The following is a 27882-nucleotide window of genomic DNA, read 5'->3' as shown; positions in this document are numbered from 1 at the left end:
TTTATGCATGCTTTTATTAACCACAAAATGGCTTCTTAATACAAAGTAACATAACAAAATGGCTTTAAATTGCAAATTAACACTGTGTTCAAAATGGCTTCAGGCTGCATTCCTGCATTGCTGAGCTAATTGAATTAAAGATAAATCAGAACAATGCACTCTTCACAGCATGAAATTAACTAAGCTAGATAGGACATTACTAACTATTTTAGTTAACCTTGAAATGCAGGTGGAAAGAGATAAATGTGTAGTAAACGACTTTGATTTTCAGGAAATATCATTGGGTTAACCTGCTATCCATAATGTCACTTATTACATTTTATTGGATTTATTCTGTAATTAAGGCAGTACTATTTCTTAAGAAACATTTAAAAAATTGTCTTGTTCTAAGTGTATTTGCATAGCTTTTCCAGAATACATAGGGAGTTTAACTTCGGTGTTGTTGGATAACCCATACCCAGATTCATAATAAATTGTTAAAACTTGCTGAAGCAGACTGCATTCCTGTTGATTAGTTGACTGATTGTGGAACCGATGGACCCCTCTCCCAGGGGGTTGAGATCTATACATTAGAAGCAGTTCAGAGATGGTTTATGTAAATGACACCTGGAGTGGGGCAGTGAGGTCCATTGTGGGAAAGATTGGGCAGGCTCGACCTGTATCCTTTGGACCTTAGAATAATCAGAGGTGATCCTATTCAGATATATGCCCTGAGGGGATTTTACAGGATGGATTTTTAAAAGATGTTTTCCCTTATGGGAGAGACCAGAACTAGGGATTACAGTTTAAAAATAAGGTGTTACCCAGTTAAAATGCAGGTGAGGAGATTTTCTTTTCTCTTAGAGAGTTGTGAGTCTATGGAATTCTCAGATTCAGACAGCAGTGGAGGCACAGCCTTTGAATTTTTTAAAGACAGATGTAAACAGATTCTTGACTAACAAGGGAGTCAAAAGTTAGGATTAAGTTGGGATGTGAAGTTGAGACCACAGTTAGATAGGCCATGATCTTATTGGATGATGGAGCAAATTCAAGGCAGAGAATAGCATACTTCTGCCTGTTTTCTTTATCTATATTTGAAAGTCAGTGCATAAAATTTTGGAAATGTTTGAAATGTTTTCTCAGGATTTTAAAATTTATTTTGATTCTTCTGCTTCTCTATGCCACACAAGGAAAGCTCAAGCTTCCTTACTCCAGATGTGCTTGCCACCTTCACCTCCCCCTTCAATATAAACACACACACACACACATTTTTTCCAGCACAAAAACCTTTCTCTACTTTGCACCATTGGGTATCCTCCAGAAGCCTGATTTTTTTTATGCCCTCCTGCCCTCTACAGGTTGGACATTGGGCGTTGGGTTTTAAATAAGGCCCGATCAATGATATTAATAAGGCCTCATTCTCCTCTAGGCAGGTAAAAAATTAACGCTACTTGGATTCTTGCTGGAAACATGGTGGCACATAAAATCCAGAACCTTTACATTAATGTGACCAGTATATACGACCACTTTAATATAAACTTATAAAATAATGATTACTTTAATATGGCCTAAGTCATAACTTGTAGTTGTTTCTTTTTCTTACAAACTTAGCATTTTAATCTAAAGTAAAAGTAATCCTTTTTGCTTAACAGCTAACTTTGAGCACAAAGCACCGTATAATCAGTACTAGGATATAATGTACCATAATCAGCTTTCAATGTGACTTCCCCACCCACACACACAACACTGCTTGCGCTGAAAAACAACACAAAGAACAGAAACTAATTGGATTTTCGAAGACCAGCTTTTAAAATGTTTAATTCTGCATTTATAGCATATGCATTAATTGGGTTATACTATTTACAATCTATACAATTTCCTGCCACACATATGGAACAAAATACAATACAAATATATTTTACAACACAAGTTCAATTCAAAGTCAAGATGATTCAATCTCTGAATCTTTTCTATCAATGTCTTCCAGGAGAGTAGGAAAGAAGATAAAAAGGTTGTAAACAATAATTGGTGAACTGCATACAATAACTTCTTATTAAAGGCCATCATCTCAACTATTATTTAGCTCAAGGACAAGTTAGATGAATGATGGATGAATGGAACACTAATAATAACCCCTTTGGTGGGATTCATCTATCAATCATGCCACTGTAGACAACTGCCAATAGAAGCCTAACAGCTTTATTACAGGAACCTCCAAGACTAATATACTGTGTTACATAGCTTTAGTGTACTTGAAATGTTTCACTTCATTTATGACAACAGGAATAATGCTGCCTCCCAATAAAATTATTTATGTGGATTATTTTACAAGAGATCAAGATAGGAGGGAGCTGTTAAATCCAAGCTCAACCAATATCACAGAGCCAGACACAGATCTGATTTGAAGGCCAGAGGCACATGTGACAGCAAATCTTTCAGAATCTGCAGATGAACGAGCTATGAGGAGGATGCAGAGATGCTTCAGTGTGATTTGGACTGGCTGACTGAGTGTGCAAATGCATGACAGATGCACAATAATGTGGACAAATGCGAGGTTATCCATTTTGGTAGCAAAATCAGGGAGGCAGATGATTATCTTAAGGCTATAAATTGAGAGAGGGAAATGTGCAATGAAACCTGGGCTTCCTCGTCCACCAGTCGCTGAAGGTAAGTGAGCTGATAGAACAGCAAGGGAATGAAGCTCACCACCCCTTCTCAATGACAAATAGGGATGGGAAATAAATGCTGGCCCAGCCAATGACACCCACTTCCTGTGACTGAAAGTGTGAAAAAAGCACCGCGATCAGTACAACATTTCTGAGGAGTGCTAAGCTAACAAGGATCAGCAGTGTCACTAACTAACATAACCTAGAATCAAAAAGGCCAACCTCCTCCAGAAACCTGTGGACCATCAACCTTTCAACATTAATTCCAGATATCTCTGAAGAAAGGTTTTAATTGTTCTATCTATCTTATGAAAAGATTTGCTCAGCCATCTAAATTTATATGGAGTCCCAGAAGTAATTTAGTCTGGATGGAACATTTATTTTACTTGTCTCTAATCGTTTTCCCAGAGACACAGTGTGAGGGGATTAACTTGTTATAAATCACTTCATATTTCCGTCAGAACAGACTCAAAATTGTCACCTACAATTGAATTTACAACAGGATAAAAGTATCATATGCTTATAGGTTCTGGAAAAGGTAAATCTGTCTGATTTTGCAAGGTACTTTTATATTTTCACTAGGGCAAGAAAACCATTCTCAAAAGGAGGCCTATGACTTTAAAATCCTAGTCTCCTTGTTAACTGACCATGAGCTGTTCAAGACCTGATTTTAACAAAACTGTCCAGAACTTCTGTTTTCAGGCCGCACCAAAAGCTAAGTTCCATAAACCAAGGCAAGTAGTTCACTTGATGTTATATTATACTGTCAGTGGGGTAGGACTGTGTTTTTATCAGTAATGGTATATAAATAATGCAAAATTATCTTGAAGTACATAACTTTGACTTAAGTAATTCTTCAGTCTTTCTGTACTCCACTTCACTATGGCACACAGAAATGGAACTGAATTGGCAGACAGGCCAGAGAGTTTCTTACCATGTATAGGAACAAAAAAAGTTCCAGTTTCAGGACAGCACAGACCTTCACACAGAATTTGGAAGTGGTGCCCAACCTCGTTGCTGCACTTGAAGACCCTTGTTGTGATTCAGCATTTGACAACCAACACTTCAGTTTCCATTGCGGCACAAACAGAAGCCATCCAATGTCTGAATGTGGCTGTGGAAGCTCAGACTGAGATCATAAAGTCTCTGTCAGTTGCTATGCAAGACCAATTTGATGCCATCAAAACTTCACATTCTCATCTATGCCTGACAACCTTTGATTCTCTTGCCACAGTCCCACCATAGTTGTGTTTAAAGAATCATACAGTCCAACAACTTGTACTTCAACATATCACGAGGATGGTGGAATTCTATCCCATTGAAGTGGCAATAAGTCCATGATGGATAAGTCTACCATCCTCCTTCAATATGCTTGCTGTAGCTTGTTAGCCAGCTATTCTAGAATGCTGCAACACAGAAGAAGGTGGTGCTCACAAGATCTGGATCTTATTGAGGTCAGCGTGCAGTCACCCTCACTGGAAGGCAGCAACATTTTCTTAGTCATTGGGTTAATACTGATTAAAAGCAGTGGGTCAGGCAAAAAGCACCCACAATACAGGTGCTATTAGAAAACACAATGGTGATTACTTGAATATTGTTTGTACTATTGCCAGGACATATAAATACAAAAATTTGGAGCAAAAGAAGGTCATTCAGCCCCTCACATTTGCCCACCATTAGCGAAATCAAAGTTGGTCTATTTGTGTTTCGAACTCCATAGTGCTATCTAACCCTGACAACCTGTGATTCCCTTGTCTAACAAAAATCTGTCTACTTGCACCTTAAAATTATTCAGTGATCCTACTTCCTGAAGTTCTGTGCTTAAAGGCTGACTCCTAATTTTACAAAGTGCCCCTGGTTCTTGTATAATCCACATCCAACTTATCCTGTTCAGGATCATATTTACTTCAATCAAGTCATCTTTCATTCTTATAAACTTCAGTGAAAAGAAATCTAGACTAACCTTTCAGACAATCCAAGAATTTCAGATGTACATTCTGGCTCTGAAGCACAGTCCAATACATTTACATCTTTCCTTAAATAAGCAGACCAAAGCTGCATAAAGTATTTGAAATATGATCTTACCAATTGACTTCGGCCGTTTAAGTATAACATCCTTATTTCTGTGTTGTATTCCTCTTGTAATTAAGAATAGCATTCTCTCAGCTTCCTTAATTACTTTCTGGATTTACAATTGTTTTTGTAAAAGGGCACAGTGAAATATTTAGTTTCGGAGGACTTCTCTTTCAGGATATTGGCAAGTGGATGCGGTCATGGTCCAATGCAGAGAGATGGTAACTTGGGGAACAAAGTGAAATGCTGATCTAAGGGTCTAGTACATGGTACTATCACTAATTATTCACCAGGAAAAGACAGTCAAAGATCCTCAATTGGATGGTGATCTCTTGAATTGCATCACTGAGGTGTCCTTCTTGCAACTGAATAAATTTTCAACTGTGCATGTTTAAGACAGGATGGTAAAGGCATTTATGAGGTTGATGAGCTGCAAAGCCACTTAGATATGTGGCATTAGAGACTTGGCTCAAAAACGACAGGTCAGCATACTAAATATTCCTGGATACAATTTGTTCAAGAAAGACAGAGAAGAAAGGAGATGTATATGTATCAATTAGGAGAACCCAACAGTGCTGGAATGACAATGTTCTTGACAGCTCAGGGATAGAATCTATTTAGTGAGAGTGAAGAAACAACAGATTCAATATTGCATCACTGGACGTATTCCAGAGGCCACCAAATTTTGGAAAACATAAAGCGGAATACATTTGTACAAAAATTGTAGAGTTGCAAGAGCCACAGAGTAGCTATAATGGGAGACTTTAATTATCCAAATAACGATTAGAATAATAATCATGTACAAAGAAGAGAAAGGGTTTCTGAAGCATGTTCAGGAATACATTCTTGATAAGTTTGTTTCTCATCTTATGAGGAAGGAAGCATTACTGGATCTGGTTCTTAGAAAGTAAGTGAGTCAAGTGAGCAGGATGACTGAAAAAAGAGTCATGTTGGACCTCTGCCTCTGTCTAAAGTATTTAAAAAATATATTTTCTAACATTGTTCAGTTTTGAAGACAGTCATATTGGACCTGAAATATTAACTCTGTTTCTCTCTCCACCGATGCAGCCAGACTTGCTCAGTTTCTTCAGCACTTTGTTTTTATTTTAGTTTAACTTTGATGATCGGAAATGTTTTAAAAGCAAGGATCCTGGAAAAAGTCAACAATCACTTGGACACGTGAATATATTAAGAAAAGCCAGACTGGATTTGTTAAATTAAGTTTATCTAATTTGATTTTAGTATCAATAGGCTGAATGATCTCCTTCTGTGCCATAATGACTCAATTTGATCATTGAGTTTTTTGAGGAGGTAACGGAGATAACAGGGTTGTTGAGGGTAATGTGGTTGATATGGCACACACAGACTTCATCACAGATTTCTGAACACAGGTGAAGTCCAGGGAATATGCATTTTGGGAAAGTAAATCTTAGCAGGATTTATACACTTAATGGTAGGTCCTAGGGAGTGTTGCTGAACAAAGAGACCTTGGAGTGCAGGTTCATAGCTCCTTAAAAGTGGAGTCGCAGGTAGATAGGAGAGTGAAGAAGGTGTTTGGTGTGCTTTCCTTTATTGGTCAGAGTATTGAGTACAGGAGTTGGGAGTTTATGTTGCGGTTGTACAGGTCATTGGTTAGGCTACTGTTGGAATATTGCGTGCAATTCTGGTCTCCCTCCTATCAGAAAGATGTTGTGAAACTTGAAAGGGTTCAGAAAAGATTTACAAGGATGTTGCCAGGGTTGGAGGATTTGAGCTATTGGGAAAGGCTGAACAGGCTGAGGCTGTTTTCCCTGGAGCGTCGGAGGCTGAGGGGTGACCTTATAGAGGTTTACAAAATTATGAGGGGCATACAAAGTTAAAAAGCACACAACACCAGGTTATAGTCCAACAGGTTTAATTGAAAGCACACAAGCTTTCAGAGCGACACTCACCTGATGAAGGAGCGTTGCTCCGAAAGCTAGTGTGCTTTCAATTAAACTTGTTGGACTATAACCTGGTGTTGTGTTATTTTTAATTTTGTACACCCCAGTCCAACACTGGCATCTCCAAATCATGAGGGGCATGGATAGGGTAAATAGGCAAAGTCTTTTCCCTGGGGTCAGGGAGTCCAGAACTAGAGGGCATAGGTTTATGGTGAGAGGGGAAAGATATAAAAGAGAACTAAGGAGCAACTTTTTCACACAGAGGGCGGTCCGGTATGGAATGAACTGCCCAAAGGAAGTGCCGGAGGCTGGTACAATTGCAACATTTAAGAGGAATTTGAATGGGTATATGAATAGGAAGGGCTTGGAGGGATATGGGTCGGATGCTGGCAGGTGGGACTTGATTGGGTTGGGATATCTGGTTGGCATGGACAGGTTGGATCAAAGGATCTGTTTCCATGCTGTACATCTCTATGACTCTATGAACAGTGATGGTCTAGGTATGAATTTGGCTGAGTGAAAGTAAACAGAGTGGTGTTGAATAATTATTTTTTGGATTGAAGGATGATAGACTTTGACAGTTTCCAGGGCTTCATCTAAGATCGCTGTTCTTTTGGTCTATATTCATATCCATTGTCATATTCCAATATATTTTGGACTGTCAGTCAATAATTTATACGTTAACAGTGAACACAAATAATTGAAAATTGTGACAACCTGAGAGACACCTGACTTCTTCTGTGAATTGAAACCATTCCCATCTTAGGAATTAACCAAAGGGAGATTGCAGGCTGATGTTCAATGAACATCCTTTTCTGAACCTAATCCAAAATGGCATTATTCATTTAATGGATCTTTCAAACACCAAGGCAATAACTGTCTCAAACTCTAAAGATGTTTAACTTTCAAAACAGGATGTAGATTGTTGCAAAGGAATTTAGATGTTCTTGTCACAAAATGTTTGTATGCAAATACAGTAAGTAATTAAGAAGCCTAATGGAATGAGAGGGATTTATTATGAGAGGAATTGAACACAAAAGTATCTATACCAAACTTCAGTTATACAGGGTATTGATGAGATTGCATTTTGGCTATGTGCAATTTTAGTCTCCTTGTTAGGGGTGCTGTCTTAGAATCCTTGATGCATTGCTGGACTGCATATTGTAAATGGTACACATGGTTGGCCCTGTGTGCCACTAGTGATTGCTTGACTGATTTATTGTTGTCACATGTAACAAGATACAGTGAAAAATGTTGCTTTGCTTGCTATACAGGCTGATCATACCAAACAAAGCATATCGGGGTAGCAGAACATGAGCCCTTCCTGAAGAAGAGCTCATGCCTGAAACGTCGATTCTCCTGCTCCTTGGATGCTGCCTGACCTGCTGTGCTTTTCCAGCAACACATTTTCAGCTCTGATCTCCAGCATCTGCAGTCCTCACTTTCTCCTAGCAGAACAGAGTGCAGAACATACTGTTACAGCTGCAGAGAAGGTGCACAGAAAGAGATAGAGAAGCAACATTAACATTTGAGAGGTCTGTTCAAAAGCCTGATAACAATGGGTAAGAAGTGGTTCTTGAATCTGTTTGTACGTATTTTCAAACTTTTAGATCTTCTGCCCAATGGAAGAGGGCAGAAGAGACTATAACACGGGTGTAAGGGGTCTTTGATTATGTTGGTTGCTTTCCCTAGGAGGAAGAAGTATCGATGGAGTCAGTAGATGGAAGGCTGGTTTGTGTGACAGACTGAGCTGTGTTCACAACTCTCTGCAGTTGCTCGCAGTCTTGGGAAGAGCAGCTGTCAGACCGCTCTGTGATGCATTCAGATTGGATGCATTTTATGGTGCATTCATAAAAATTGGTAAGAGTGCTTGTGGACATGTCCAATTTCCTTAGTCTCCTGAGGAAGTAGAGATGTGCTTGTACCTTCCTAATTCTCACATCAAAGTGAGTGGACCAGGACATATTGTTGGTGATCATCACTCGCAGGAATTGATGCTTTTGACCATCTGCACCTCAGCACCATTGATGCAGGCAGGGATGTGCCCTTTACTCCACTTCCTGAAGTCAATGACCAGCTCCTTCATTTTGCTGATTTGATGCAGAGATTGTTGCGTTTACACCATGCTGCTGAGCACTCAACACCTTTCCTGTATTCTGTTTCACTGTCATTTGAGATCCAACCTACAACAGTGGTGTCGCTGGCAAACTTGTAAATAAAGTTGGGGTGGAATTTGGCCACAGTTGTACGCATGTGAGGAATGTAGTAGACGACTGAGTACACAGTCTTGCTGGGCACCAGTGTCGAGGATTATGGTGAAGGATGTGTTGTTGTCTATTCTTACTGATTGTGTTTTATGGGTCAGGAAGTCAAGGATCGAGTTATGGGGAAAGCAGAGTCCTAGGCTTCAGAATGTAGAGATGAGTTTGTTTGGAGTTGTGACGTTGAAGGCGGAACTGTGTTCAATAAGAAGGAGCCAGTTGTAGGTAGCCTTGTTATCCAGATGTTCCAGGAATGAGAGTAGGGACAGGCAGATTGAGTCAGTGGTGGACCTGTTGCGCCAGTAGGCAAACTGCAAAGCATCAAGGCAATCTGTGAGGCTGGAGTTGATGTCAGCCATGACTAACCTCTCGAAGCATTTCATGACTGTGGAGGTCAGAGCCACTGGGTAGTATTCATTGAGGCGCACTGCATGATTTTTCTTTGGAACTGGGATGATAATGGTCTTCTTGAAGCAGGTGGGGACTTCAGGTCGTAGTAAGGACAAATTAAAGTGAATACTCCCGCCAGCTGATCCGCACAGGATCTGCGTGCACGGCTGGGGACTTTCCATGGGTTCACTCTCACAAAGGTCAACCTAATGTTTGTGGCGGTAACTGTGGGAACACGTGCCCCTAAGGCTGTTGGGATAGGTGACATCATTTCATTGACCTTCTGTTCAAAGCGAGCATAGAATTCATTCAGTTTGTCAGATATGGATGCACTGTTGCCCGCAATTCTGTTCAATTTTGCTTTTTAGCCTGCAATGTCATATAGTGGTCAAAAAGTGTGGCACTGGAAAAGCCCAGCAGGGTGGGCAGCAACTGAGGAGCAGGAGAGTCAACGGTTTGGGCATCAGCACTTCATCAGGAATGTGGAGGGGGAAGGAGGCTGAGCGATAAATGGGGGTGGTGGTGAGGCTGGGAGAAAGGTAGGTGGGATGGTGATAGGTGGATGCAGTGCGGGATAACTGTGATAGGTCAGTGGAGAGAGTGGAGCAGATAGGTGAGGAGGAAGACGGACAGGTAAGACAGCTCAAGAGGTTTGAATCTGGGATTAGGTGGGAGGAACAGAGATTTGGAAACCAGTGAAGTCGACGTTGATGCTGTGTGGTTAAAGGATCCCAAGGCAGAAGATGAGGCGTTCTTCCTCCAGTTCTCGGGTGGCTTTGATTTGGCGGTGGAGGAGGCCCAGGACTTGCATGTCCTTGGGGGAGTGGGAGGGGGAGTTGAAGTGGTTGGCCACAGGGTGGTGGGGCTGTTTGGTTTGTGTGTCCCAGGGATGTTCCCTGAATTGCTCTGCAAGTCAGCGTCCTGTCCCCCGATGTACTGGAGACCACATCAAGAGCAATGGACAGAATGGATGGGTTGGCCACTGAGTTCTCGAATATGGACCAGTCCACCGACTCATACCAGTACCATACAAGCCCGTCCATTGCCTCAGACCAACACTGCACTGGATGTGAGTGAGATGGGTGAGTGAGATGAATGCATGAAATATGTTATTTTTGGGGTGAGGGTATGTGAATAAATAACCTTTTCTTTAAACTCATAAAAGCTTCTTGCAGAAAATATTTAACTTGGAATCCACATGTCAGGTAAGAAAACATTCACCTCTTATAAAGCTTCTGATAAGAGAGAGTAAAGGGAACAAAATTTTGTCCATGACACTTAGATGTGCTCAATTTCAAACTCTGCGCATGCCACAAAACTTGTGAATGTTATGAAATGGGAGGAGTACAGTGTTGGACCTCATGATGGTGGGCTGAGCAGGCATGTGGCAGATGGAACTTCACTGAGACAAATATGAAGTGATAGATTTCGGTAATGACAAAGAGGAAAGGCAATATGGAATAATGGATGCAATCTGAAGGCAGTGTTGGAACACAGCAATAAAATAAGACAAAGAACTGTGGATGTCAAAATCTGAAATGAAAACACAAACTAATGGACAAACTCAGCAGATCTGGGAACATCAGTGGAAAGAAAGCAGAGTTAACGTTTTGGGTTCAGTGACACTTCTTCAGAAGGATCTACCTTGGAACATATATACATAAATCACTAAAGGTGGAATGGTGGGTTGGAAAAGTGAATAATAAGCATGCATCATCCTCGGTAAATAGATACACGCAGGACAAGGAGATTATGATGAATTTTTACAAAAACACAGGCAAATCTCAATTAAACTATTACGTGAGGAATTAGAGAGGGTGCAAAAAAGATTTATGTGAATGATTCCAGGGATGAGGGATTTCTGTTCCAAAGAAAGATTGGAAAAGCTGGGGTTTTTCTCCTTCAGAGAGGTTGTGGAACCTTGGTAAAGTATTCAAACACATGATATGCCTGGATTAAATAAGAAGGAACAGTTCAAGTTTGTGAAAGGGTCAAGGACAATCATGTAAAATGAAGGGCAAATGAATCAAAGCGGCATGATGATAAACAGCATGTGGCTGAGGCTTAGAATGGAAGGCTTGAGGGTTTGGTGGAGGCACGTATAGTCATGGTTGTCAAAACAGAACTGGATACTTACTGAAGAAGGAAGATTTGCAAAGTCATGGGAAAAATTCAGGAGAGCAGGGCTAGCTGCGATGCTGTCATAGAGTGCTAGCATAGATACAAGGGGTCAAATGTTCTCTTTCTACACTGCAGCCTCTCCTTTGAGAATTCAAGATAAGATTCAAAATGGCAAGTTGGATGTGAGCTAATAATAGATGCAGACTGAGAACACAATCTGTCCACCCCGCATGTCTTTGGTATATGCACACATCGGATGTTTGAGCTAACATCCTTTCCAATATGGTGACTGGTGCAGGCCCTATGCCATTCTTTATCAATTCCTCCTTCCCATAGCACCAAAGCCAGTGGTCACTGTAGGAAAACTGCAGGACTTCCAGGAATCATATGTTTTCAGGTTTCTCAGCCATGATGTCTTCCTTCCTGAGCCACATAACTTAGATCAAACATTGACTCCAAAGTCATGAATTACTGCTTATAAATGTTCCAAAATAGTTTTACAGCAAAACATAAGAATGAAACATCTGAAATCATGTTCTTAAGATGACAGCCACCAAGATGTTGTCCACAAAATTCAAGATAGCAACTCACTCAAATATCCTTCTTCAAAATCACCATTTTTGAAACATACAACTATTTTAGACCCATCTCACTTGTTGGGAAATTTTTGTTTTTCATGATTAGATTAGATTACCTCCACTGTGGAAACAGGCCCTTCAGCCCAACCCGACCCTCCGAAGAGTAACCCACCCTGACCCATTTCCCTCTAAATAATGCACCTAACACTATGGGCAATTTAGCATGGCCAATTCACCTAACCTGCACGTCTTTGGACTGTGGGAGGAAACCCATGCAGGCACGGGGAGAATGTGCAAACTCCACACAGACAGTCACTCAAGGTTGGAATTGAACCTGGGTCCCTGGTGCTGTGAGGCTGCAGTGCTAACCACTGAGCCACCGTGAAGTGCATATTAAAATTAAAGGTATGTCAACATATTGTCTCTCTACTCAAATAAACCTCAACTGGAAATTAAAGAGGTCTAATTATTCAGTGTATTTCAATCTATACTTATCTAAAGTCTGCAACTTTGGATGAATCCTTAAGAATGATACTGTTAGCAAGGCTCAGAGTTTTGTTAACATCTGTGTCTCTTAATGCTGCATTGTACATTAAGCAAAACGAAACAATCAGAATAGCAAGATGTTTTTCAAATTCTGAAAGTTCACCAAGGATTTTCACCACTTTGCTCAGACAGCTCCCAGCATCTCTCTCACCATCAAAAGACATTCTAATCAAGTCAGCACATTTTACATTTGCTTACTTCAGGCAGGATTTATGGTAGAACTTAAAAACTGTAGGAAATAAAATTAATCTTGCCTCCAAATTTAATCTCTTCTTGTTTGCATACTAATATCCACTCAAATTTCAAGACTTTACAACAATCACATACAAAGTTAAATTCAAGTTTACATAGGAATGAAGTTTGTTTCAGCACATTATCACCTTTATAGCATTTTACTCTTCTACAGAGATTTGACCTGGTACCAACCATTCCAAATTAATAATGCATCCAGTTGATCTAGAAATTTACATGTATAACTTGCATAATTATTGGAAATAAATAAAACTTCCATATGTGACAAGTCATTTAACCATCTGTGTCTGTTTGGAATTATTCGAAGTGGTCATCCATTGCAATGCATTGTGGAATGATATTTATATTAAACTTCACTTGTAATATCTAAACCTAAAAATGCTATTTGCAATTCTAACAAGCAAATCGTTTTTGGGGTGCACTGGGAATTTTATTTTGTTTACAGAATTGGAGTGGTCAACCAGTTAAAATGGGAAGGCTATATTTCCCAACTGCTCCTGACTATTCCTCTCTAAGCACCTTTGACAGCTAAAGCATTTTGTTAGTATTTCAGTGGACCATCAATGTTGCTAAAGTCACATGGTGTAGAGTTTGAACTCATGATCTTTAATCGATTACATGCCTCGCATTTTAAATTGCCAATGGAACCTTAGATTCGTACATATCTTACAGCATACTGTTTGCAAAATAAAATCATGCAGAATAAAGTGTCGTGCATGAAACTGCACATTAATATGGGAATAATTATGGCACCAGACATGCGAGTGTTGGATTTGATGAGAAAAAATTGAAAAACAATTATTCCAGCATAAAATCCATCAACTTGATGGACACAAAAATAATGCAAAACTTAAAAATCAAAGTCATAACTTTCTGTCTTTTTGGTTCATCTCAGTTGCGGTTGTCTGCTAGGAGTATTTATCACAAACTAGAGGGTTTTCTAGACAAAGAATAACTTACATTTATCTGACACATGATCACATCTTTACACAGCAGTGTGCACAGTGAATTGTTTTGAAATGCACTGGCTGTGATGTAGAAAAAACGCATTGCAGTAATATTTCTCCAGCAATCAATCAAATCTGTCTGTTAGTTAATTTGGTGACGACATATTAAAGTTGGGAAAAGAACTCACAACTGTATGCCACTGAAGAAAGAGCCAAACAATCCAATCATTCCTAGAAATTCCACCCGACTCAAGTTCTTCACAATGAATTCCTCACAGACATTGGAAATTCCATATAATGTCGCTCCTGCCAATACTAGCAAGTCTCCAAGCAGTTTATTATCACCTAGTTAAAAGTAAACAAAAAGAATCAATTATAGCAATTATGGTGATTTGTTAGAAACCTCTCTGAATGCAAATTGCAATCACTTTTGCTTTCAGAAATATGACGTTGGATTGAAGATTAGCAACTACTGGATTAGTGGTGCTGGAAGAGCACAGCAGTTCAGGCAGCATCCAACGAGCAGCGAAATTGACCTTTCGGGCAAAAGCCCTTCATCAGGAATAAAGGCAGTGAGCCTGAAGCATGGAGAGATAAGCTAGAGGAGGGTGGGGGTGGGGAGAGAGTAGCATAGAGTACAATGGGTGAGTGGGGGAGGAGATGAAGGTGATAGGTCAAGGAGGAGAGGGTGGAGTGGATAGGTGGAAAAGAAGATAGGCAGGTCGGACAAGTCCGGACAAGTCAAGGAGACAGTGCTGAGCTGGAAGATTAGCAATGTTAACACATTCACTGGCCTAACACTTCTATATAATAGGTACAGAAAATCGTATGTTATTCGAATTGCAGTTAAACATAAACCTCAGATTAAACCATTAAAAGATATTTTGTTCAAATCTGTGTACATGTAGTTTGACAACGTACTAAACAGAAAGCTCTTTCAAAGACAAGATAGGCCAAATGTTTTCTGTTAACCTGTAAATTCAAGTAGCAGCTGGGGAATTTGCCAGAAAGGTTCTACATCAAATCTAAAAAGATTGACAAAAGTTTATAGAACTTTACTCGACTGCATGCCATGTTACACTCCACCTGTGTACAATAGGCCAAGCATCCCAATCACCATTTAGCCTAGATAAGCTGAAACCATTCAGTCCACCACCTGTACCCGTGAAGAAGCAGAGGACCTAAGAGAATGAAAATCAGCTGAAGACAAATGGGACCCGTGTGCTTTGCATAGGAATTGAAAAGCAAGAGATTTAGCAAGGAATTTAGAGGGACGTGAGAGTCTGAAAAGCTTCTGATAGCCATTGAATCAGATTAGGTTCTTCAAATTTATTAGCAAGAAGGATAATTAGCTTTTGCCAGCTAGACATGACTGCACATAGGATTTCCACAGTCTCTCACATTATTCTATTTCAGTTCCACCTTCACTGAGGAAGCAGCAAATGGGTGCCAGAATTGGTGAGGACGTGTTCTATTCTGCAAAATTAACATCCCTAATGTTCAGGAGAATAAAGGGAAAAAACACACTTTCTTTATTTAACATTATGCTGGTACTGAGATTACTTTTTACACAAAGCAGTGAACTATAACATGGTACGCCTAGTGAGGGCACTTTGGATACCATGATCGTAGAGAGGAAATGAAGATATATCCTCTCCATTACACTTAACCATTAAAATTAACAGGCAAAAAATCATAGTGCACTTGGGGGGAGGTGATATTTCCCAAATATTCTAACAAACCTGATTCCAGTAAAAATAATGGAGACAAAATTAATTTTCTAGAAGTCGGGACATGCATTAGACAATAGCTATGAGAAGGCACTAATGTATTCACCGATTAACCATGCTCTATGCAGTTTTGGCACAAAGCACAGCTGAGAACTAAAAGGGTGTTAAAAACCTGATTACACTGAACACTCATTGAATTCATTATCACCCTGAGATTCAATCCTGAACGAAGACGGGGTGCTTTCAAACATGATTAAACAAAACAAATGACATTGAGTTAAATGAGCATCTAACAGAATTTGAAATTACAATGGTAGTGACAGGCGCCATCTTTATTCAGAGATTTCAGATACACTTCTAAAACTGAGACTCTGACTCTGTACAATTCTACATGTTATGCAGTGCTATGTCTGCCAATCCAAAGAAGGATATTATTACAGCATCAAACTCATGTTAATTAGTACATAGCAGTTTCGATAAGAGACCAATGCATTAGAATGTTTAAGCTCACCGTGAACTGCATCAACATATTATACTCAAAGTACCTTAAAGTCTTTATTATTGGATAGTGACTTGAATTATGAAATGGTTGTGTATACCAGCAATTAGACATAGAATCATAGAGTAAAGAGGCCCTTTGCATTATCGAGTCTCTACCGCCAAAAGTGGTTCAATGTGTACACTGTTTATTTGATTATTCAGTTCAGAGTATAATCTGCAGCATCAGATATTCAGGAATACCAATTAATAAACTGTTATGGTGAGGAGGAAAGAGTTTTTTGTGAATAGTACAAGAGTAAGCGAAATAGAATGCAATGTATCAATTCTATGTTGGATTTGATTTGACAATGTCAACATCATGAGGTAGTATTGATATACGAAAGCACAACGCACTTTTAATATACTGGCATGTTTTATCCATTTATTACAATCTATTTTAATCCATGTTTTATCCATTTATTACAATCTATTTTAATTTTGAGTAAATATTAAATTTAGATTCAGATCAGGACCTACCACAAATCATGTTAATTCTCCATGTCTAAGGTGGTGGTGATCAATTTTGAGACAATGGTTACAGCCACTTACAACGATCTAATGCCATGAGTATTCAGGTGCAACACAGAATCACTAATTCACAAAATTGTTACAGGGCAGGGGGAGGCCATTTAGTCCATTGTCTCTCCTCCTGTTCTCTAAACATGCTGACTTAGTGTGTGTGGGTGGATATATATACTTAAACATGTAATTCATAAGGAAGGCTTTTACAAGCTATGTGGAAAGTTCAGAGAAGGACAACTTATTTTTACTGCCTCCCTCTGTGCTGCATGTTTCTAGTGTTTAGCACTGGTGGACTAAACAACCCAATTGGGTGGTAGATATAATTAGCATGATGTAAATATAGGAAAGCAAGAAATCGCATTAATACCTCTAAATGATATGAAGCTGACCTTAACAATGTTATTTTTCATGATGCATAGTTATCTAGCGCATCTTAATCTCCCAAATTTGAAAACTGTATGCAAGTGCCAAGTCTGTTAACAATCTGACTTTCACTTCTCTATTGATTTAAACACATCAAAAATGGTTCATGGATTTTCTGATGGTAGAAGTACTGAGTAACTCACCAGTTCCTTGATGTCTCCCAACAAGAACATCAGCCCCCACCATACATCCCATCCCCAGTAGACACACCCCGACTCCAATGAAGTGAAGAGCCTTGTATCTCACCAGCAGGAAGAACCAGGACAGCAACAGTACCACTGGGATAACAAAACAATCGAGCAACTGGAAAACAAAAAGAAAGGGAAGATAAATCATTACCGATAAATCATAGTTCAGGGGACGACAAATCAACATGTGATGCACAACCTTTTGATTTGGACGTAAGATATTTTCCAAAAACAATTTCACTTGACTGTAGACACACAATGGCCTCATTTTTCTTATCCCGAGTTACCCAGATGGGTAACTATAATTTCTTAAATTCCATTTATTTTATTATCTACTGCTGTCAATCTGAGACTTATTAGAAGTTAGTTCTGCAGCGGTTCAGAATGTGCCTGACAATAATTACATCAAAGGAAATACAGTGGGCTTGACAATCAATATGTCAACAATCAGTGGTTTTCTACATCTATGTGCCTGCATCATGATGTGAATCACATTGCAAATGCATAGCTCAATATACACAACATGTTCTGAATTGAGTTCAAGATTTACTCTCTGTATTCGTGGCAGGAAAATTTAATTTTACAACCATGCGACAGTATCCAACATTAGATGTGATTCTGTGATTGGACAATATCTGTTAAATAACCCTGAGTAGGCGATCGCTTATGCTCACGACAAATTTTGGATTGTCGATCAGGCTCACACTGTGCTAGTTAGTTGCATGTGCTGGAATTAACATTCACTAATAAACAGGGTCCGTTCTTTTGCAGACAAGAGCATTTGTACACACACTTTGTCTAGTTCAACGTAATAAAAATTGTGACAGCCATTCTCTGTGAGATCATTTTTCAGGGCAATGCCTCGATCAAATAGAGTCACTCTATCTGGTTAAAATTTAAACAAAGCTTGGCAGTAAATGTTAACTGCCTCATTCCTCATGGCAACATCTTGACCAATCAGTGACCATTTGCCAAGCAAATAGCACTCCTCTCATAAGATGTAAATGTTGTTTTCACTTTACATTGTTATTTCCTACAAATTGTCCTGAACTTGTGCAAAAACTTCAATAAATGTTTTATTTTTCAGCAATATGAAGTATTTTCTGAATTTGGTGTGACTACAGAATTGTAACCAATGTTTGCTGTTATTGTCCTAAATAATACTTTCTTTCCAAACACCACAGAATATTCGGTCCATGGAATGTGCATTGATGGAAAACTGACTCTATACTAGTCCCACTTTCTAGCACTCGGTCCATAGCCTTGAACATTACGACATTTCAAGTGTTCATTCAAGTACTTTTTAAAGGTTGTGAGGTTTCTCACCTCAATTACCCTCCCAGGCAGTGCATTCCAGATTCCCACCACCATCTGTTTTTTTTGAAGAAGTGACAAAGAAGATTGGTGAAGGCAGAGCAATAGATGTTGTCCATATGGACCTCAGGAAGGCATTCGACAAGGTTTCACATGGTAGACTGGTTAGTAAGGTTAGATCACATGGAACCCGAGTAAGCTAGCCAAATCAGCTCCAAACACCACAATTGACTTTCTGAAATAACTGAATCACACTAGACTTACAAAAATAATTACATTTGGGATTTGTATGGATTGAATGACAGTTGAGATTATTGATTTTTACAATAACTTTCCTGCAAAACTTCTAGCGATTTAAAACAATTCCTGACCTTTCATGTAAAGATGTTGAAAGCTTTGAATGATCTTTAAGTAAATAAAATTTACATATACTGAATTCGGTAGCATTGATTTTGTACAGGAGTCAAACTAGAACACCAGTCAAATTGAGAAGATCAAATAATCACTGCTTGAAAACTATCAAGGACTTTCCTTGGACTAAAGGCCAAGAATATATAAATAACTCATCCCAACAGGACTTGAGACAAACACCTCATGAACTGGAAATTCACTGATGAACCAAATATCTGTTTAATAACATACCTAGAATTCAGTTTTAGTTTTAGATAAAGACGATATATTAAGGTCTAATTATTTTTGTAAGTCTAGTGTGATTCAGTTATTTCAGAAAGTCAATTGTGGTGTTTGGAGCTGATTTGACACATTAAAATGTGGCATCAGTATAGCCACCTTTCCCAGTTTTCATTTCCATGGAAGTCAAAACTATTCCCCCAACTTGTTCCAGTTTTCTTTAAAGGCAAAGCTAAGAGTTCATTCAGGGTTGGTTCAGTATATGTCATGATACAAAACTTTAAATTTAATAGGTCAATGAATTTCAAACAAATTACCACTTTAATGCTTTTATTACTAATATTGCATAGTACAATTTCCCACCAATTAGAAAAATTGGAAGAATTGAATTCGTACTAAATTATACCGCTATATCCTAAATGTGAAATCAAGGTTTTATCTGATTAATTTGAGGTAAATTGCAGAAAGTTCATGCCTAATTAGTTCTTATTAAATATGTTTCTGAGATTTTTAAAGATGAACAGCAGTACTTAATCCAAAGAGACCCTGAGGTGAGCCTCTGAATACAAATAAGGAGCAAATGCTTCAGGCAGTTTCAACAGGACCACTATAACTGGATTGCATGTCAGAGTCTGAAGACGCCAGAATTAGAAAAGCGTAGATATCAGAGTGGCCTGTAGGTCTGGTGGAGATTATAGAGAAAGAGAGGGATGAGACCTGGTGGGATTTAAAAGCAAAGGCGAGAAATATAAAATGAAGGAACTGTTTAAGGGGGCAATGACCATAGAAATGATGGAGGTTACAGAGGGCAGAATAGGGAAGGCTGGTTGTGAGTGTGGTAGAATAGTCAAGTGTAGAAGTAGAGAGGCAGTAAGGATTCTCCAAAACTGCCTGGTTTAGGAGATAACTGCTTTTGCCTTATTCACACAGGCACCAGCCCCTGTGGAGGATGTTGCACTATTAGGCTTTTCAATCTCTAGTGCCAAACATCACAGAAGGTTTATGGTAAGTCTGAGTGTAATAAACCTCTAGCAGTGTTAATTGCTTACAAAATTTAGCCCAAAATAGTGCCCATTGGTGGTATTTCTGAATCACCTTTTAATTGTTAAACTCCTCCAGTCAACAGCAACATCCTGGGGGTGATGCCCTCAGTAGAGGAGAATTTGGAGGCATGGAGGATAGATATTGGGTAGAGGGTGCCATGCTGACACTGCACCATTTCCCACCTCTGCTCTAACTCAGCTCCTGTCAGGAAGACTTGTGCATGGCCCACCTTTTCCAACAGCGATTGGGGTCCTTAAAATCTGAGGACCACTTTCTGGCACTGCTGACAGTGACCCCCAAGCTTTCTTGCAATCCCGCTCCTGTCTGCAACCCCATCCCCATCTCATGGTTGGAGTTCTTCCCTGATCTCTGGCCTGGTGGGTGCATTGCTGACCACTGCCACTGCTTCTCCACTGCTACCTCTGTTTGGCTGGTAGCTTTCACAGTGCAGGATCTTTGGCCCTAAGGTCTTTGACCTAAAGAAGGCTCACTGCTGACTAGTTAACCGCCTGAGTTGCACATATTTTATCGGGTCCTCCCCAAAGGCAGAGACACTCTTATTGGCCTTCACTTGGAGTAAATCCTGCCTCAGGGTGCCCATTCTGACTAGAATAGCTGACTAGCAGAAAAAGGGGAGGAATAACTTGGTATAACTGGGAAGTAACTGGAAATGTGCCCAATTATCCCAAAAGTACTTCATATACATCAGCAGAGAAATAGAATTCCAGAACCAGGGTATTTATCTTTTATGTCAAACAAGTCTATGGAAATAAAAATATACCTCATCATTTGTGACCATTTCTAACCTGATGAGAATGGATTCGGTGCTGAATCAGTTTGGAATGCTGATTCTTTTCTCTTCCTTTCCAGTTCTGTTGTATAGTTAGTGGGTTGATGGCAAACCCTCACACTTGGATCAATTTATAACTTTCCTAAGATATCCATTTCGTTGTCTACATTTAGGTGCTGACTTTGACTTTTTTTTGGCTGGCCAGCCCACAAAGTTGAACATTTACGTCTGGTTTCAGCATTTTCTGTTTGATTTGGGTCTTTGACTGGGAATTTTCTTGGAATTGTTCTGCCTCTGATGTTGTACTTTCACATTGGAAGTACAGCATTACCCTAGTGAGTAAATGGAGCTCGAGTACAGACCAAGCATGACCAGTTGAGTGGCAGAATAATCTTGAGGGACCGAATAGCCTGCCCATTCCATTTCCATTTATGCAAAATTGGAATTGTTGCTGCGATTCCAATGGTGGAGCACGAGCAGCTTTGAGGAAAGTTCTAGCTTTTTTTCTATCTCCCCAAGGAAAATTAGGTAGAAAGGTACATAGGATTTAGGAATAGGAGCATGCTATTCGACCTCTTGAGCCTACTCCATCATTTATTAAGATCAAAGCTAATTTGGTTGTGGTCTCAATTCAGCCCTCCTGTATGCCAGCCTGTCCTTCTCCCCGCTCCACCTCAATAAAACCTCCATAACATGTGATTTCCTCATCTGTCATCAAGCAGTGTGGCAAGTTTGGCCTTGCCAGTGCTGTTTATATCCTGTGAGTAAAAATAAAGAGGTTAGTTAAGCCTTGCATAATCAGAATAACTAAATTGTTTCCAGTTAACATCTGAGCTGATGGCACTAAATCCCTTCTAAATTTGATCCTCTTTTGATTGTGACTATTAAGCGAGACAAAAGGTTTACAGCATTTGCCCAATTTCGATGTCACATCCCTGATATCATAACATGCAGAGATTTTGTAATGGAGATGCTCCTTGCAAAGCAGTATACTTCAGATTAAAACCAATTACATCTTGCCATGGGCTTGGAAATGTACCATTGTTTCGGACTCTGCTTGGAAGTCAATTGCCTTTAAATCATTCTAATTCTTTTTTCTCTGCATTGGCATACTGGGATTTGGTGGAACTCACAAAGAAATTGCCTCACATAACCCAACAAAATCAATATATTATTCTTGAACTAGGGAACAAATGAGGGAAGTACATTAAAAAAAAGCCAAGGACGTTGATTTACTAAGAATTACAGTAAATCATCTATGTGCTCTGAGCCACTTAAGGAAGGGTTTCCCTCTGACGGGTTAAAAATATAATTGCCTCTAATGATTATTAATTCCTTAGCAATACTGGTCGAAGAAATGTCTGTGTAGAACAATTGCTCTGTGTGGCATGGTCCAGTGGAGGCCTTTTACAATTAAGAGCCTCACGACAGGGAGTTTATTGATGAAAAGGTGATTAAATTTGCAATCCGGTCCGAATACTTCACACAGAATCTGCTGAAAGCCAGTCTCTCAGCGTGGTGAAGGGCAGCGCCTTCAATCTGCTGTTGGAGAGCAACTGGAATTTCCCAATCTCCCAAATCCTCTTTTTCGACTTACTGCCAAATAAAGGTTAAATTTTGACGAAGCCAGTTTTCTGGCATATTTATAATATTTCATTTGTGACTTTTTTAATTTCAAAAATATAGTTGATTCATAAGAATGTACATAATTACACAATTACATATGTACAGTCACTAAAGCAGTTCAGTTCTATACAGTCTTTGCATATGGAGAAACAAACAAACATAGGAGTTTGACTTTACTGACAGTTCCAACAAACAAAACCAACTTATGCAAGATACTTTTTACCCATAGATTTGAGGCACTGGGAGAGCCTGATAACTGAATGGACCCCCACTATACTTTGGCAGAAAGACCTTAGACAGTGGCCTTTCCCCACTGCGTCTTGGCAGCAGTTGCCCTGAGCTTGAATGTACAATGATCTTATTTGTGATGTGACAGCCTGGCCCCCTGATATTGACCTGTTTCTTCAGCAGGTGTGAAAAACACCCACGGGAAGGTAGGTGCACAGTAGGGCAGAACAGACCTCGCAAGAAAGATTTGAAAACATTTTAGATTGTTTTTCTTGTGAAGCAGGATGATCGGAAGTGCCCCACAGACTCCAGGTAGAAAGACGGGTCCAATCTTGCATCCCTTTCCTCCCAAAACCATCATTGCCACTTTATGGCTCAGTGAACCACCAGGAACAGTTCTATTGGCGCTCTTATCGTTTGGAGTCTACTGCTGCATTTTACCAAAAAGATGGCTAAGCATCAATTTTAGAGAATTTCTATCCTTGAGCTCACGCTCACCAGCAGCACCAGAAATGAAGTGGGGCAAGACCACCATTAAAAGTCTTTCAGCCTTTGGGGCAACACAAATTTGCAATCAATGAATGATCGCTGCACCCAACTCACATCAATTGGGAGCTGGTGTCAGTTATGTCTAGTATGGCTTGTTGTGCCCAGTGCTGCTCTGCTCTATGATGCTGAAGGAGAGGCTCATCCTGCTCGATATCCTTATCTGTTGCTGCTCTTCCAGATCTCTAGCATCCATCTCTTGCCCTCTTTGCCTGCTACAGTTATGCAGAGCACAGCACTTTAAGATTATTTGACACACTATGCCATGAGTGAACTGTAACTCCTCATTAAGACCAGTCCTAGCATAGAACTGCATCTTCAGGAGACCCACCTCCTGCTCCATGGCAGCCTGATGGAAGAATTGTACCAACATACAGCCTCACTCAGGGGTTATATCATTGAGTCTTCAGCTATGGCTGGAGAGGGTACCTCTCCTCTCCTAACAAGCATCTTTCTAAGAAATCAGGCCCTTGAAATGAACATGTTAGTTCTCAAGGATATAGACATCATGGCAGCTTCCATGGTACGAGGCGCTGATTTTTAAATGTGGTACCTGTGATCACAGGTCAATTGCACATTGATAGAATGATGTCAGCTGTAATCTGATACAGTGCTCCGAAAGCCATGTGTGTCCTGTCAATTGCACTCTGCTCCTTAGAGAAGACCACTGTTATAGGTGAAGCTCACTGTCTGGGCTACAACATTGACTGCACCATGGGTTAGTGAGATGAAATGGTGTAATCTGTCACAAATTACATCAGTGACAGGCTTGATACATATGTGGATGATGATTGAGATCCCACAGTGATCCCCAGTGGATCTGTGAAAGCAGCTAGTTGCATAAAGTTAGGAGCCGCTGTCACCTTGACATGCCCTGGCACTGCATCATCACTCACCCCTATAGTTCACAAATCACATGATCCTTACATTGTGGAAAGAGGCCATTTGGCCCATAGAGTCACATCAACCCTCCAAAGACCATCCTACCCAGGCCCAGCCCTCCCACGCTATCCCCGTAACCTTGCACTTAACATGAATAATCCATCTAACCTGCACATTATTAGACATCACTGGGCAATTTAGCATGGCCAATTCATCCAACGTGCACATCCTTGCACTGTGGGAGGACACCGGAGCATCCAGCGGATGACAGTGTTTTTGTGACAGTGGTCTGGAACATCCTCAGTCTACGGCAGCAAAGGACTTTGCTCATCTGGAGAAAATGGCACAGAGACTCTGGGCCTTCTGTACCTCTTCTGCACCCTGTGGGTACCTTTAGCTGTGACTTCTTCATGTGCAGGCTGTTTGAAATCTGCTGCAGGTTGCTGTTGGCCTTGGGCTCGCCGGCACATTATTCATCCTCAATTACTCTGTGCTTTCATTGCATCATGGCCACAGTGAAACAGAATAGTTCCTTAGTAATCTGAGTCATCAGCATTTCAATCACATACAAATGGCAAGTTCATAAGCCTCTATATGGTGACCCAGGAAGAACTCCAACATGAGGTCTATGGAATCCCTGTACTTGGAACCTTTGACATTGTGGACAATATTCTGATGTATGCAGCACAAGCCATGCTGTGCCTTATATAGTAGGAGATTGTAAATGCAGAGGCATCACAAAGGCAACATTGCATAACGGCAAATATTGACAGTTCAAAGAGTGAAGAAATCATCTCCATGTCCTTGTTGCAGCTTCTGAGACCTCGGACTGTCTTTGTGAATTGTGGCCTGCACTTTTAAGGACATCTGCGATTACTATGCTTCATAGAGATGACTGGGATCAATTTGTAACAACTAATGAAATGGTCAAAATTGCTTGTGGCCAGGAATTGCCTTCAACACATTTGGTCACTGAATGCATTTCATGTGCAAGACTCTACCAATACAGATGTCTTTAACCTGTACTGTATAGGAACCCATTTAATGCAATTTTTTTACTCATTCATGGGACGAGGTCATTGCAGGATAGGCAGCATTTATTACCCATCCCTAATTACCCAGAGGGCAATTAAGAGTAAACTGCATTGTGGTAGGTCTGCAGTCACAGATACACCAAACCAGGTAAAGAAGGCAGTTTCCTTCCCTAAAGGACATTAGTGAACCAGATGGGTGTTTCTAACAATTGACAATGTTTTCATAGTCATGAGACTCTCAATTCCAGATGTTATTGAATTCAAATTCTACCATCTGTCACAGCAGGATTTGAACCTGAGTCCCCAGAACACTACCTGAGTCTCTGGATCAACAGCCCAGCGATAATATCACTTGGCCATTGTCCCCCCATCTGCCCATTCCCTCCCACGAATATGCAGGCATGTTTTTAATTGACAGGACATTTAAAAACATACAGATATAAATTAACACAGTTATCTGTTTATATTGGATTTAAATAATTAAGATAATCAGCTGATACAATGGCTTATTTACTCTTGATACATACATACATATGGACGGATTAAACATGGATATGTTTAAGGTTTGCACCTTTTTTAAATTACCACAGGCATTTTATATTCCCTCATTGCTCTCCCAAGCAGAGTCAGCATGCCAATTGATCAGCATCTTTTTCTCTTTATAGTGTGCATAATTATGATGGTTTAAAGTTCAGTGTTCTTCACTTTGTTCGGATAAGTATGAAACGAAGAGCTTCAAGAACAACCCTGTCTTTCCAATAATATTTTTAAAAGGTGTAGAACTTGAAAATGTTGACATTCCAAGAGACTCTGCATGCACAAGGAATTCAGAATCTTAGCAAGGAAGTGCAGCAAGCAAGTGCAGGAAGGTACATGGCATATTAGCCTTTATTGTAAAGAGATTGGAGTACAAGGGTAAGGAGCTCTTGTTCTATTGTACCAGGCTTTGTTGAGAGCACAGTTGGAATACTGTGTCCAGTTTTGATCTCCATATTTCAGAACTTGCATTGGAGCCTATACAGCAAAGGTTCACTAGAATGGTCCCTGGGATGACTTTTTGTGTATCCAAAGACTGAGTAAATGCAGTCTATATTTTCTAATGTTTAGGGGAGTGAGGGGCCATCTCATTGAAATGTGTAAGATACTGTAAAGCTCCACAGAGATAGTTCCTCTGGTTAGAAAACTCAAGTATAGTGTAGGATAAGAGGCAGATCAATTAACAGTAAGATGAGGAGATATCTTTTCACTCAAAAGGCTGAGAACCTTTGAGACTGATCATTAAAATGCCAGCAATTCTTAGAGTCATAGAGTCATACAGCATGGAAACAGACCCTTTGGTCCAACTCATCCACGCTGACCAGACATTCCAATCTGACCTAGTTTCATTTGCGAGCCTTTGGCCCATATCCCTCTAAACACTTCCTATTCATGTATGTGTCCAGAAGCCTTTTAAATGTTGTAATTTTACTCACCTCCATCACTTCCGCTGGCAGCTCGTTCCACCCTCTGCATAAAAAAAGTTTAACCTTGCCTCTCATGTTAAATCAATGTTGTCTAGTTTTGGACTCTCTCAGTCTAAGAAAAAAACCTTAACTGTTCACCCAATCCATGGCCAAGATTTGAAAAACCTCTATAAGGTCACCTCTTAGTCTTCAAAGATCTAGGGGAAAAGTCCCAACCTATTCAGCCTCTCCTTATAACTTAAACCTTCCAGCCCAGCAACATCCTTGTGTACATTTTCTGCACCCTCTCAAGTTTAACAATATCCTTTGTATAGAAGGGCAACCAGAATTGTAAGAGTGGCCTCATCAATGTACTGTACAGCTGCAACATGACATCCCAACTCCTTTACTCAATGTTCTGACCGCTGAAGTCAAGTGTGCAAAATGCCTTCTTTACCACCCTGTCTACTTGCAACTCTGCTTTCATGGAACTACGTACCCTAGGTCTCTTTGATCGGCAACACTTCCCCAGGGCCTACCATCAATTGTATATGTTCTGCCTTGGTTTGCCTTACACAATGCAAAACCTTACATTCATCTAAATTAAACTCCATCTGCTACTCCTCAGTCTATTGGCCCATCTGATCAAGGTTCCGTTGTACTCTGAGATAACCTTCTTCACTGTCCACTACACCACCCACTTTGATGTCACCTACAAACTTACTAACCACGCCTCCTATATTGACATCTAATCCATTTACATAAATGATGGAAAGCAGCAGACCCAGCACTGATTCTTTAGCACACTGCTGGTCACAGGCTTCCCGTCTGAAAAGCAACCCTCTACCACCACCCGCTATCTTCCACTTTCCAGCCAATTTTGTATCCAATTGGCTAGCTTCCCCAGATCCCATGTGATCTAACTTTTCTAACAAGTCTACCGTGTGGAATCTTGTCAAACACTTTGCTGAAGCACATATAGACGTCCACCACTTTACCTTCATCAATTTTCTTTGTCACCTCTTCAAAAAACTCAGTCAAGTTAGTGAGACACAATTTCCCATGCACAAAGCCAGGTTGACTATCCTGAATCAGTTCTTGCTTTTCCAAATAAATCCTGTCGCTCAAAATCCCCTCCAACAACTTATCTACCACTGACATAAGGCTCAACGGTCTATAGTTCCCTGGCTTTTCCTTACACCCTTTCT

At 40.0% G+C, this 27882-nt stretch overlaps 1 protein-coding gene across 1 annotated transcript in view; it reads right to left on the bottom strand.

The window, feature by feature from the left end:
* Window positions 1-27882, bottom strand: part of slc35f1 (solute carrier family 35 member F1) — a 289021-nt gene that overhangs the window by 48065 nt on the left and 213074 nt on the right. Inside the window, exons 4-5 of the mRNA XM_072555876.1 lie at window positions 17094-17253; window positions 13924-14080 (exon numbers count right to left, since the gene is read on the bottom strand). Of these exons, the coding sequence (XP_072411977.1) occupies window positions 13924-14080; window positions 17094-17253 (317 nt within the window). The remainder of the gene's footprint in view (window positions 1-13923; window positions 14081-17093; window positions 17254-27882) is intronic.

Source organism: Chiloscyllium punctatum, chromosome 3 (genome assembly GCF_047496795.1).
Source record: "Chiloscyllium punctatum isolate Juve2018m chromosome 3, sChiPun1.3, whole genome shotgun sequence".
Lineage (NCBI taxonomy): Eukaryota > Metazoa > Chordata > Chondrichthyes > Orectolobiformes > Hemiscylliidae > Chiloscyllium > Chiloscyllium punctatum.
The sequence above is the reverse complement of the archived record's forward strand: the minus strand, read 5'-3'. Positions and strand labels throughout refer to the sequence as shown.